General features: G+C 43.0%; 2 protein-coding genes across 3 annotated transcripts in view; both read right to left on the reverse strand.

Moving 5' to 3' along the window:
- Nucleotides 1-1,812, reverse strand: part of palmda (palmdelphin a) — a 28,377-nt gene extending 26,565 nt beyond the window's left edge. For both annotated transcript variants that reach the window (XM_033649798.2, XM_033649797.2), the window contains exon 1: nt 1,765-1,812. The gene's annotated coding sequence lies outside the window, so the exon portion shown is untranslated. The remainder of the gene's footprint in view (nt 1-1,764) is intronic.
- Nucleotides 1,813-3,668: 1,856 nt separating this feature from the next.
- LOC117272175 (phospholipid phosphatase-related protein type 5-like) overlaps nt 3,669-12,616 on the reverse strand; it is a 36,669-nt gene continuing 27,721 nt past the window's right edge. Inside the window, exons 5-6 of the mRNA XM_078172879.1 lie at nt 5,632-5,772; nt 3,669-5,284 (exon numbers count right to left, since the gene is read on the reverse strand). Of these exons, the coding sequence (XP_078029005.1) occupies nt 5,255-5,284; nt 5,632-5,772 (171 nt within the window). The 3' untranslated portion in view covers nt 3,669-5,254. The remainder of the gene's footprint in view (nt 5,285-5,631; nt 5,773-12,616) is intronic.

A 12,616-nucleotide genomic window follows, 5' to 3' on the forward strand; every position in this document is an offset into this window, starting at 1 on the left:
AGGCATCCATCCTGTCAGCCTGAGGCGGGGGCTTAGCTGACCCACCTCCAGTCACACAGACTGTCAGTCAGACAGTTCCCTATTTATCCAGTCAGCTGTCACAGCATCTCCTTAATGACAGGAAAACACATTTACCAACCAGCCTGTCAGTATTCAGTTAGAATGGCTGACTTTTCTATCACTCCTACAAAATAAAAGCAAAGTAGAATTTATATCAGCTTGTCAGTCAGTAAAGCAGTGGGCAAACTCAGCTAATCTGCTCATGAGGCTGCTAATCTGTGTAAACCATCTGCTTGCCAACCACAGTATAGACAGGACAACCATGTGGGCTGATCAGTATGACTACCATGTGCTCAGTGCCTCACCATATGAAAATACTCCAAACTGTTTTTTTGCTAAAGTTGTTCAAAAAGCATTTATTTTATGTCATCTGCATTATATTATCACTGTACTCTTACACTTATTTTAAATTCAATGAAATACCGTTATTTTTTTTTCCTTTTATGGGATTATTTTGAAACATTAATGCATCTCTGAAACATTCAATATAGAGTGCTCTATTCAGCCTCCTTCCACAGAATGTGCCAACTATCACCAATTACTGCAACAAAACCACCACATCAGTGGTATTCAGATAGGTCCTGTCCATGTGTTTTATATTACTGAGGATTCAACATGTAATCCTACACCCCTGCGGAGAAATATCTCACATAGTAGGGGGTGGGACCAACTGTAATGAACCAAATCAACAATGTGAATTAAAACGAAGAAAATGAGGAAAAAATAGATTAATAGTATTTTTTGTTCGGCAAAACAATTTACAGAATCAGCTTTAGGCCCAGTAACAATGAATTCCTTTAACAAATGCCTTTAACTGGTTTGAAATCATCATAATCTGATGTCTTTCACTCAACAGCAATGCAGGACAATGTCATATGTGGTCAAATATACCTACTGGTGTCAAGTCAAGCTAATAAACGCTGGAAACTGTATGAGGAAAATGCATAGTTTGAATAATATATCATGAAATTTGCATGCTATGGCACAATTACACTGAACAATGCAACCGCTTAAGTGTTTGCAATATATTTATATAATATTACTGTATTACTCAAAATAAACTGAGTTTGTGTTGAGTAAATCTGCAGATGTCTCCCAAATAAGAATTTCAGAGTGTATACACATGGGGTTAAGTCAGTGCAGCCTACCATGCCTTGTTGGAGCATGCAGTGTACACAGACTCTTACTGGGACAACCAGCAGCAGCAGCAGTGAGGAGAAACTGAAGCTTAAACAGAATTAAGGAATTATCTCCACCTCTCTCTCTCTGTCTTCCTGTGTGGCTCTTTCTCTCTTGTAGGCCAATTCAAATGGTCAGTCAGTTTATCAGATTACAACATTTTTCCTATCTAAAACTTGGTAATTCCAACATCCAGTGAGTTAACTGCTTTGCTGAGCAGTAGGCTACACTTATTGTATGTTGCTCAGGCTCATCACTTTGTCAACATAAATGCTCTGAATAGGCTTTTTGAACGGATTTTAACTAGCTACCTGACTGTATCTGAAGCTTTGAAAAAAATGCTGCTGCATGTTGGCAGACTAAAGTCCGTAATGACAAAATTAGTTTAATAGTCGGTGGTCCATGTTATTACATATCTACACAGCTAGAAAACACTTAATGCTTTACATACTTAATACTTAATACTTAATACCCATTAATACTATTAAAGATAAACCTGTAGAAAACTGTGTTCAGTTAGCTTACCTAGTAGAGGCCCTCTTCTCTCTCGTGCTGGGCGGTTGTGGCTGTCCCGCGGGGAGACCACAGGGCTGCAGGTGGATGTGGGCGGGGCTATGCGTGAGAGTATATTGTCACATCTGATTGACAGTTGGCTGTTGAGTCAGCCAATCGCAATGAGATCACTGTCGGTACTAGAAATTCTACTTAAGTCCTCCGTCTGTTTATCTGAAGTTCTGTGTGACATCCGTAGTTAAAGAGCTCTCTGTTACCATATATTTGTTAGGTGGGGAAAAAAAGTCCATTGACAAAAAAACATTTTTTAACTCTGAACTGCTGACTGGTCTGTAACTGCGGATGACAGGTCCACAGTTGTCTACGAAATCCTTCACTTACATGTGCAGTTACAAATATTAAATATATCAATATTATTATAATATTATTATTATCATGGGTTTCAATCTGCAGTCCCTGGCAGGTTGATAGCATATTAAAACACAGTAAAAGCAAACACAAAAGTACAAAAGCAAAGACAAATAGTAAAACAGTGACATAACCCCACAGAAAGCAATAACCCACTTGATTGGTTTGTTTGTGGATGTGAGGTCAAATGTCTTATCCTATATTGTTTTGGTACGTGCATTAATAGAAACATCTTATGTTCATAAGGAAAACTGCATGTTTTGAAATTGAAATGAGTCATTATGGGCTTGTAATGGGTCAAAATGTTTATTTCTGAGCACAGTGTGTATTTGGCTAAACTCATTAATGGAATGACCAAAACAAATCTTCAAATATGGCTTACAGTAAATAATGTACTTAGAAAAATACATGCTCTATGAAAGCACTTTAAGTCAAAACACTGCTGAATGTTTTTATTTATCAAACAGTTGTTGTGGTGGTGATATTGTGATATAATCTTTTACACTGGCACATGCCTAATAGTGAGCCCTCAAGTATGAGTACTCAAGTGCGATTGGTTAATAATATTTTATCTGATGGCTTTATTCATTTCATCAGACAGCTGCAGTGAAGTCAGAGTGCAGCAGATGGGAGTCTTGTGTCATTTATGGACAGTCCCTGACTGACTTCTCAAAATGCTGTGTGGTGTGGTCTACAGTCCTGAAGAGACCAGAGACATAAACCTCTACTTCACCAACAAGTGTTCTTAAAGTGACTGTATGGGACTGTTCTTTATTTGTCAGAGGAGGGGCTGGTTGCAGTGTGACTTTGTTTTTTGTTTTGTTTTGTTTTTTGTTTTTGACTCTCCCTAAAGCTAAAATATGGAACATACATTACCCTCCCTCCACCATGAATGAGTTATTATATTTTTAAAACTTACCCTGTGATGTTTGAAAGTTAAAGGTGAGGATAAAATCCTGGAGTTGAAAACAGCCTCGGTTTTTCATTCTGTGCATGCTGGTAGGTTTGTGCAAATGGTTTATTTTTAGCCAAATATTAAATGAGATGTACAATAAAGTGATTTTGATTAAATATCACTATTTTATGCTTTTTTTCCCTGATGGACGAGTTCGTCACACATGATGTGTCCAAGGACTATTGGAAATTTTTGAAAAATCCAACAATATTTTTTGTTTTTACAGTTTCTACCCATTTTAAATGGTGTAATTTGGGTAATATTTTTAAAGAAAACATGCCCTCTAAACCCACCCAAAAACAAACAGTTGCTGACTCTTGTGTCAGTATCAGGCTTATAGTTATTATAGGTCATTGTTATAGCTAATAATAATAATAATAATAATAATAATATTAATAATAATAATAATTTAATAATAATAATACTAATACTATGTGATGAATGTGTAAATCTGAACAAAGACAGCACAGTCAGATTGACTTAAAATGGGATTTACATTTAATTAGGCAGGGGGGTGGGGGGGGTTTCAACCCAACCAGACAATAACAATAAAACTGATTTTGACTTCTGCTACTGTACAACCTTAAAATCAACATTGTAGTTTTGAGGCCTTTCTCATTCATTTCACCATCCACTGAAGCCCAGACACCTAAACATCCCTACAGATGATGCATTGAAGAAGTCATCACATCACTGCACTAACAATGTCAAAAGTTTCAGCATCAGTCTGAGAAATCACTTGTGACAGCTTCATGGCAACTTGATTTAAGTTCCTACTTCATGGCGAAACTAAATCCATAGTATATTTACATTTGTACACTTATCAGAAGAGACAAATATGCATTCATATCAACAGCTACAGTATATGAAGCTATAATTTTTTATTGACTAAAATAAGTAAATACCTACTGCCCCAGAACACATCATACTGGCTTATGAGACCAGGTCTTATCATCATTTTGATTAGCAGTGTCTGAGATTTTTTTATTTAAAATTCTGGAACGTTTGGATATACAGCAGACTTTATTAGAACGGTAAACAAACAAAAAAGAACTAAAACATGCAAATACATTACTAAACAGAGATATACAAAACCAACAAAACTGGAAGTTATGCAATCAAACTACCATTAAACACAGATGCAACCAACACAAAGTGACCGACATGATTTCACTCAATTTTCCCTTTACACACCCTAAAACCTATGGATTACTACTAATATTCTATGATATATATTATGAATTCATGGTCCACTGTTTTATGTAATGTCATATTAGACATGAATGGATGGCAGAGGAGATACCCGCACACCAATGTAACTGGGCTAGAAAGCCACAAAAAGGACTATCATCAGTGCTATAGTGTATGAGGACCTAAACATTTGCTGCTGTTTTTAATTTAATATTTTTTCACTGTGCACCTTTTTGTGCACAGATATCTTAAATAAATAGACTATTTTTGCACTGATATCAGCCTGTGGACCTTTTTGTGGCTTTCTAGCGCAGTAACATTGCTGTGTGGATACCTCTTCTGCCATCCTTTCTAGTTTGTTTATTGTATCGATGCACCCAAGACAAACTTTTTTGTTGCCCCAAGTACGCGCAGTTTTACAACAGCCCAAGACTTTGCATATCTCCATAGACATGAAGACATGAAGAACTTGTTTGTACATGTAGCCTACCATTATTTACAGTGTAGCATCATAGGCTTTGGTATAATTAAAGTAAACAAATCAGACTATGTTTAAAGTGACAGCAGCTTTTGTCTGACACCAATGGTATTGCCAAAATTAATAACACATTTGTGCTTTTTTTCCCTTTCTTTTTGAACTGCGCCTGCCAGATTTCATTGTGGAAGAAAAGCACCCACTTCCTGCTGCGCACAAGAAGCTGAGGATAAAGCAGATATCCAGCAAAACTGATTTGGCATCATGCAAGACAAAAGCAGATGCATGTAGTGACCATTTGTTTGCCACATTTACACTCATTAGTCAAGATTAAGGTGGTAATAACTGATTATTTCCAAATGCTGCAAAAAGGATCTTAAAGAGAATAAGGTCTTTGAATATGAAGGTCCTAATGTGACGTAGAACAGGTGACTTCCATTTCCCCCTGGTCATGCAGTGGGGGGGGTTCATAGTCATGTGACTTCTGTGAAGGATCCTGGACTCTGTTGGAGAAGAACAGCAAACACATTTAAATTAAAAATTCAAAGAGAACTTGTAAATTGCTACATATTATTGAGATCTTCATTATTTGAGTTGTCCTGAAAACTGTTGAAAGTTTTAATGGTGCTCTGAGTATTGTGAACATTTCTGTATTGTTAGACTCCTTCATAATTGTCAAGACACTGTGACAAGTGACACTCCCTTTACTACAGTGGTTAAACTTTTGATATGTGTCTACTATCAACTGATGTCATGTCATTAAAACAGTACATATGGACATACTGGTTTTCATCTACAGAATGGTATGTTGTGCACTGAAAACAAACCTTTCCGTGTATAAAAGTGTTACCTTTGTAACAATGTATTTGTCACTGGCTTCCATGCTGTGATTTCTTTGGGGAGAAGCCTCATCAGTGTCTGCTGTGCCTGTGTCTGAGGGACTCTGAGAAATCACAGGTCTCTTTTTAAAATACTGAACCACAAACATCACCTGGAAAGACAGAGAGAGGAAGAGACATTGGTTACAGTTACATACAGCCATCTTAATCATTTCACACAATTCCTTCCAGATAAGACAACTATTTGCATGACCAAAATAAGTCATTTGTAAATCACAAGGAACATATGTAGACAAAAACAGACATACGACAAAAGAGTAAGCCTAATACAGAGACCTGTATTAGGTAACCTGTGCTACTGAGGTATTGAGACAAAGCTTCGTCATTTTTGATGACATTGTCTCTGTGACCCAGCTTTTTTACCCGACAAGACTGTCGTGCTTGACTTGTGACACAAAAAAGGAATTCAAGTTCATTCAAGCAACAACTTGTGTGCATTGTGTATGTGTGTCCTGCAGCATTTTTGTCCATTAGACCAGTTTTCTATTAAGAAAAGTGCCTAAATATATTTGGTTAAGTGACTTAATAATGAAGAGTGGCAGAGTGGTGGTCTGACTCTCTGGAAAGAAGCTCTGGGATTCCTTTGTGAGGCAAAGTCATTCATTATATCATTTTAAATCAATATTATCATCAGAGTTCAAAGAAGTGGCAGGATGTGAGGAGCAGGACAATCAGCCTTTGTTTATTGCAAAAGAAAAACTTGATTTCATTTGCGTTGACCGTTTCGTTGATTTTATTAATGGATTTACTGATTTCTAAAATGATTAACCCTTTTGTAAATTTATACTCTGACTCCAACTTCTTTTAAACTCTCCCTGCCTTTTCCCTTTATATGAGGAAATGTTTACAGTACATGTAGTGCAGACATGGGGGAAAGTCACACATGTGCAAGTCACAAGCAAGTCTCAAGTCTTTACCTTCAAGTCTCAAGCAAGTCCCAAGTTAGTTGTGGTGAGTCAAGTCAAGTCCCTCCTATAAGTCAAGCAAGTCAAGTCGAGTCATTGCTCAGGTCAAGCAAGTCACAAGTCAAGTCATATGTTACATACAGCAAACATCTCCTCACAATCCGCTAGCTACATGTCCTCTGAATATGCTGTGAAAAAGTCTGGTATCTGTAGGCAGCCAAGGCTCCGCAAATGGCAATAAAAACATTTGGGTCCATGATGTACCAACCAGCCAGCGAGAGACCAGTGAAAGCAAGCGCACACACATGAACGCGATTCCCATGTCTCACAGTCTCGCGCAAGCACGCACACGTGAACGCGATGCCCAGAGAGGTAGTTAGAGCTACAGGCTACAATGAGGCTAAAAACAGAGTTCAAACAGGGCTCTATGCTAACCTTTTTCACTAGGAGCACATGTGCTCCTAGTGAAAAAATTTAGGAGCACAGAAAGAAATTTAGGAGCGCAGTGAAAATTTTAAATAACACATTTAATGTTCATCAGATGAACTCAGCTAAATTTTAAAAATCTAATTCATGGTGAAGAGTCATGCATTTTCCACCAGTCACTTCAAAAAGCTCAAGGAAAAATATTTGGTAAGCTAGCTCCATTGTGTTTGATAACATTGTTGAACGTAAACAGAAGTGACACCCAACGATGCTTAGCGTGCCTTTAATATTGAATTAAAGCCAAGTCCTTTCAAGTCATCTGTCTCAAGTCAAAGTCAAGTCTCAAGTCATGAATACAAAGTCAAAGTCAAGTCGAGTCTTTTATCAACGTTAGTCAAGCAAGTCTCAAGTCATCATATTTGTGACTCGAGTCTGACTTGAGTCAAGTCATGTGACTCGAGTCCCCCATCTCTGATGTAGTGTAAATTCACCTAAATTCACCTAAAATGCCTGTCCAAGTCATTCCTATAGTAAATTGAAAGCTTTTTTTGTTCCATTGTTAGTGCATATACATGCATGGTCTAATTTGAAAGGTAACACTCAGAGGTTTTTCCTCAACAGTAAGAATCACTGTAAGTGCTTCTGTATTGACTTATAGAAGTTTCAACACACTAACATAAAAGTTGTTGTTTTTTTCAAATCTGAATGTTTTCTTGAAAAAAGCTGCAAATGACCGGAACTGGGAAGTATTAGCTGGAAAACACAATAGGGCCATACCGTGAGGTTACATGTGTAACCCTGGTTCTCTGAGTGAAGAGGCTTCCCCTCCACCCAGAGATTTGTATATATCTCTATTGGAGACTTGAACCCTTGGGTCAGGTGACGTGGATAATTTCTTTAAGACAATCCACCTGTGGTCGTGGCTGACAGCCTATATAAACCCCTGTCAACCACGCCCCCAGTGATCTAGATATGATGGAACGAATCCCAGAGCGCCCTCGAGGTGGAGGGGAAGCCTCTTCACTCAGAGAACTAGGGTTACAGCATCAACTTCAAATGATACGTCCCCGCCACCAAAGTGCTCTACAAAATACACTCTGTGCCCAATGAACTATATACAAATGTACACTATATACACACCCCAGGCTAGCCAGCTCCGCAAGATGCAAGATGCATGATTAAAGGGGTGGAGAGGCCACTCAGGTGAGCCACACAGGCTGGCATGACAGGGAAACCATATTTCACTACTGCTCGGCCAAGCCAAGAACTCGCTCACCGAACGATGTGCCTGCAGCCACACTGAACTGGTAGAATCTTGCAAATGTGGATGGGGCAGACCAGGTAGCTGCTGTGCAAATCTCATCGAGAGACGCACTGCGCCATGACGCCCAAGAAGTAGCCATGCCCCGGGTTGAATGTGCCTGCATCCCAGATGGGAAGGTCACCCCTGCCCCTACATATGCCTGCTGGATAGTTCCCATAATCCAGTGAAAAAGACAGGCCTTGGACAGCGGCTGACCCCGGAGGTCTGGCCTAAAACAGACAAACAGCTGATCTGTCTGCCTATGGCACCGTGTCCGTTGCAAATACACCCTGAGTGCCCTAACTGGGCACACAAGTGAGTGCCTACGATCACCTTCCTCTGCTGAGTTGGAGAGGAGAGACCGTACCACCATGTCTTGGTTCGGCTGAGAAGGAGACAGAACCTTAGGAAGCAAAGCAGGGTTTGGACGTAGGACCACCCCTGCCCCCTCTGGCATGAACCTGCACAGATGCTCATGTACAGAGAGAGCATGGAGCTCCCCCACCCTCTTGGCTGTTGCCAGCACCAATAAAAGAGCAAACTTAAAGGACAACCATTTTAGGTCCACTGACTCCAAAGGATCAAACGGAGGTACCTCAAGAGCCCTTAAGACCAGCTCCAAATCCCAGGGTGGGAGAGACGGCCTGGAACACAGACCAGCATGTGGCCTAGCACCCTTAAGGAACTGGGAAACCAGTTTGCCTGCCTCTTCAGGCAACTGGTAGTGTCCCATCCAAGCTGCCTTAATCGCCGCCACCATACCCCTTAGAGTTGAAAGCGACTTCCCGGCATCCAAAAGACACTGAAGGAACTGCAGGATAGTCGGGGCTGAGCAAGTTACTGGGTCAACATGGTGCCCCCCACACCAGGCTGCTAAGGCCCTCCACCTGTATGTGTAGAGCGATCTTGTAGATGGTGCATGAGCCTCCTGCAGTGTACAGACCACTGAAGGAGATAACCCCGTAACTAACAATTCAGACCCCTCAGGAGCCATGCACACAACCTGAGCCCCTGGGGAACGGGATGAACCAGAGTCCCGCGAGCCTGGGACAGCAGGTCCCGACGTATTGGGAGCTCCCAGTGAGTCCCGTCCAGCAACGGTGGGATGTCCATGAACCAGGTCATGTGTGGCCAATATGGGGCCACCAGAATCAGCCTCATTCCTTCCTTCCGTACCCTCCCAAGGAGGGGCGGAAGAAGGACAAAGGGGCGAAAGGCGTACAACAGGACGCTTGGCCATGGGTGAGCCAGAGCGTCTGCTCTGAGGGGAGGATTGTCTCTGGACCCAGCAGACTGCCCTTGGAGAAATTCCTGCTGTCCTCCCACCAATGGAGAGCCACCCGCAACCACCTGGTTACAAGCACCGTGGTATCCAGGCGACTCTTGGGACCCAAACCCAGACCCAGGATGCACCTCTGCACTGGCCGCATGTGTAGGAGAGCCAAAGGGACTGCTTGGACTGAGAACGCCATCAGGCTCAGAAGGCAGAGACACAGCCTCCATGTGACCCCGGCCCCCAGCCTGAATAGAGAGAGACTGGACCTGAGAGACAGCTGCCTCTCCTCTGTCAGAGAAAGTAGACCAGCGTGGGAATCTATAACTAGGTCCAGGAACTGTGTCTCTTGAGATGGCTCCAGCCTGCTCTTCTCTAGGTTGAGATGCAGGCCAAGGTGCTAAATGTGGTCTAGGAGGAGAGTCAGATGCGCCCAGCACTGAGCCTCCGAATGTGCACACAGGAGCCAATCGTCTAAATAATTCAATATTCGTATCCCCTTCTGCCGTAGAGGCACAAGAACCGCCTCCATGCACCTTGTGAAGGTGCGCGGAGCCAGAGAGATACCAAGCGGCAGGACTTGGAACTCGTATTCCTTGCCGTTGAACACGAAGCGGAGAAAACGCCAATGCCTGTTCCAGATTGGAATCTGAAAGTAAGTATCCTTCAGATCTACTCTTGTGAACCAGTCCCCTTTGTTGATGGACTGTCTCACCCAGGGAATCGTCAACATTTTGCAAGGCAGCCACCTGAGATGCCAGTTCAGACCCCTGAGATCTAAAATGGGTCGCAATTTCCCATCCCTCTTGGGGATGAGAAAATAGCGAGTAAAACCCAGCCTGCCTGTTGCCGTGAGGTACTTCCCTGATGGCCCTTTTTCCCAACAGAGTACAAATCTCGGTCTGGAGAACTGCTTTTCGTTCTGCGTCCACCACCGTGAACACTGTAGGTGTCACTGAGGTTGGGAGACGCTGAGCAAACTGAATACGATACCCCTGGGTCATGGTTGAAACCACCCAGGGGCTCGCATTCATTGACTCCCAGGCTGCCACTCAAGCCTGAGTTTGCTGGAGGCAGGCTGGATGTGATCTGGTGTCAGGAAGAAGATGAAGGCTCTGCCCACTTTGCCTCTGGCAGCTTCTCTGGCTGCACCGGCGCGACCGTGGCAAGCATCCAGGGTAGCCCTCAGGTCACCAGGCCCCCAGCCTGATCCAAGTGCCTATGTGGGGCCCTGAATCCTCTTATCCCCAGCCTGACCAGACCACCTGGGCTTGGCCTTGGGGGTCAGTGCACTAGAGACCTCCTTAGCACAACAGTGGGCCTCCTGTGCCCGTTGCAAAAGAGTAGTGGCACCAGGCCCAAACATGGCTGTTGGTACGACTTGTCCTCTGACTGCAACTTAGATCTGGACAAATACAGCTGGTGCCTGGTAACCCAGAATGATGACATGACCTTCCTGGCAGTCAGTGTTTGCTCTTTAATCAGTGATGACAACATAGATGAAACGAGCTGTATCTCAGAAATAGGACGGGCATCAGCCCCAGTGCTCAGCTGATGTACCAACTTCCGCTGGTACAGCACTAAGACGGACCCGGTATTCACCAGTTGAGTCTGAACTTCCATAGACCTGTGCAGTCTAGCCAGTGAGGCATCCAGCATTTTGCAGTCCCCTGACGGAGTAGCTAGCCCTAACACAGAGCTGGCCAGAAATAAGAGGGCTGAAACCGACTGGTCTAGCTGAGGCAAAGAACCACAGCCCACCTTCTCCTTATCCTGCATGGCAGACATCCGTCTGGTGGTAGCAGTAAAGGAGAGCTTAGCCGTGGGATTCTCAAATGCCTTGTGCATCAGGTGTTCCACATCTTTTTTTATATTTAACCTTTGAATTACCAGGAAATAGTCCCATTGAGATTCAGAATCTCTTTTGCAAGGGAGTCCTGGCCAAAACAACAGCATAATAGTTCCCCTAAAAACACAGCAGGTTAAAACAGACAACATGAAACAAACAGTTACAAAACAGCTGGCAATTCATTCGAGACAGTATAATCACCAGAAGCGCTCAGTAACAGGACATGTACATTCAGTACTCAAATAGTCCTTAATCCTACTTTTAAAATGTTCCATACTTGGCAGGTAATCCATTTTAAAATGTCTCTGTAACTCACACCAGGACGAGGGTGCGAATACTTTAAAGGCAGGAGAGGCACTGCAAAAGGCATCTCCGTATCAGGGAGATCATCATCCTCATCAAAGCGTGAGGGGGGAGGAGCTTGACCTAATACTGGTCCGAGCCCAAGAGCCTGAGAAGCCCTCTCAATCAAGCTTCTGAATTGCTAGTGCTTACTTTCTTTGGTCTCACTCTCCTCAATCATCCCCTCAGCATCTGCATCATCCAATAACCCTAACACATCAACTTCCTCCTCCACATCCTCCTGGTCATCAGCTTCGGGCCTTCTGATTCTGATCGTGTCACCAGGCAAGAAGGACCTGGGAGGGGACTTAGGGCGGGAATCTACAAAGGAGCTGCCTCCAAAATCCCCCATCTTGAGGCACTTAGACTGCTGGGGCACTATGGATGGTGTAAACTCTCTTCGCCCCCACCTACGCTTCACCCTAAACACACAAAGCCGAGCCTCTAAGGATTGTGCTGGCAAAATAGAACAATCCATACAGAAGGATGGATTGTCGACTGCCGCAGCATGTTCCTCCCCCAAACAATGCACACACACATCATGCCCATCCTCAGTGGGCAATTGAACGCCACACACCACACAAAAATGGCTTATTGACTCCATTTCTCCAAATCTCACGATAACCCCACCCTCGCGGGATCACCACGCGGAAACTGGCTCTCCCTGCACGCCTCCTGCCAAACTTTTACCGGTAAAACTGTGGGATTGTGGAATGTATTGTGTATGAATGGTGCAATGTACAAACAAAGGGACAGGCAGCAACTTTAATAACCCACAAACTCCTTCTCAATGCCCCAGCGAACAAAGAAGAGAGTTCTGTGTCGGTAACATGAAGAA

Source organism: Epinephelus lanceolatus, chromosome 12 (genome assembly GCF_041903045.1).
Source record: "Epinephelus lanceolatus isolate andai-2023 chromosome 12, ASM4190304v1, whole genome shotgun sequence".
In the NCBI taxonomy this organism is placed as follows: domain Eukaryota; kingdom Metazoa; phylum Chordata; class Actinopteri; order Perciformes; family Serranidae; genus Epinephelus; species Epinephelus lanceolatus.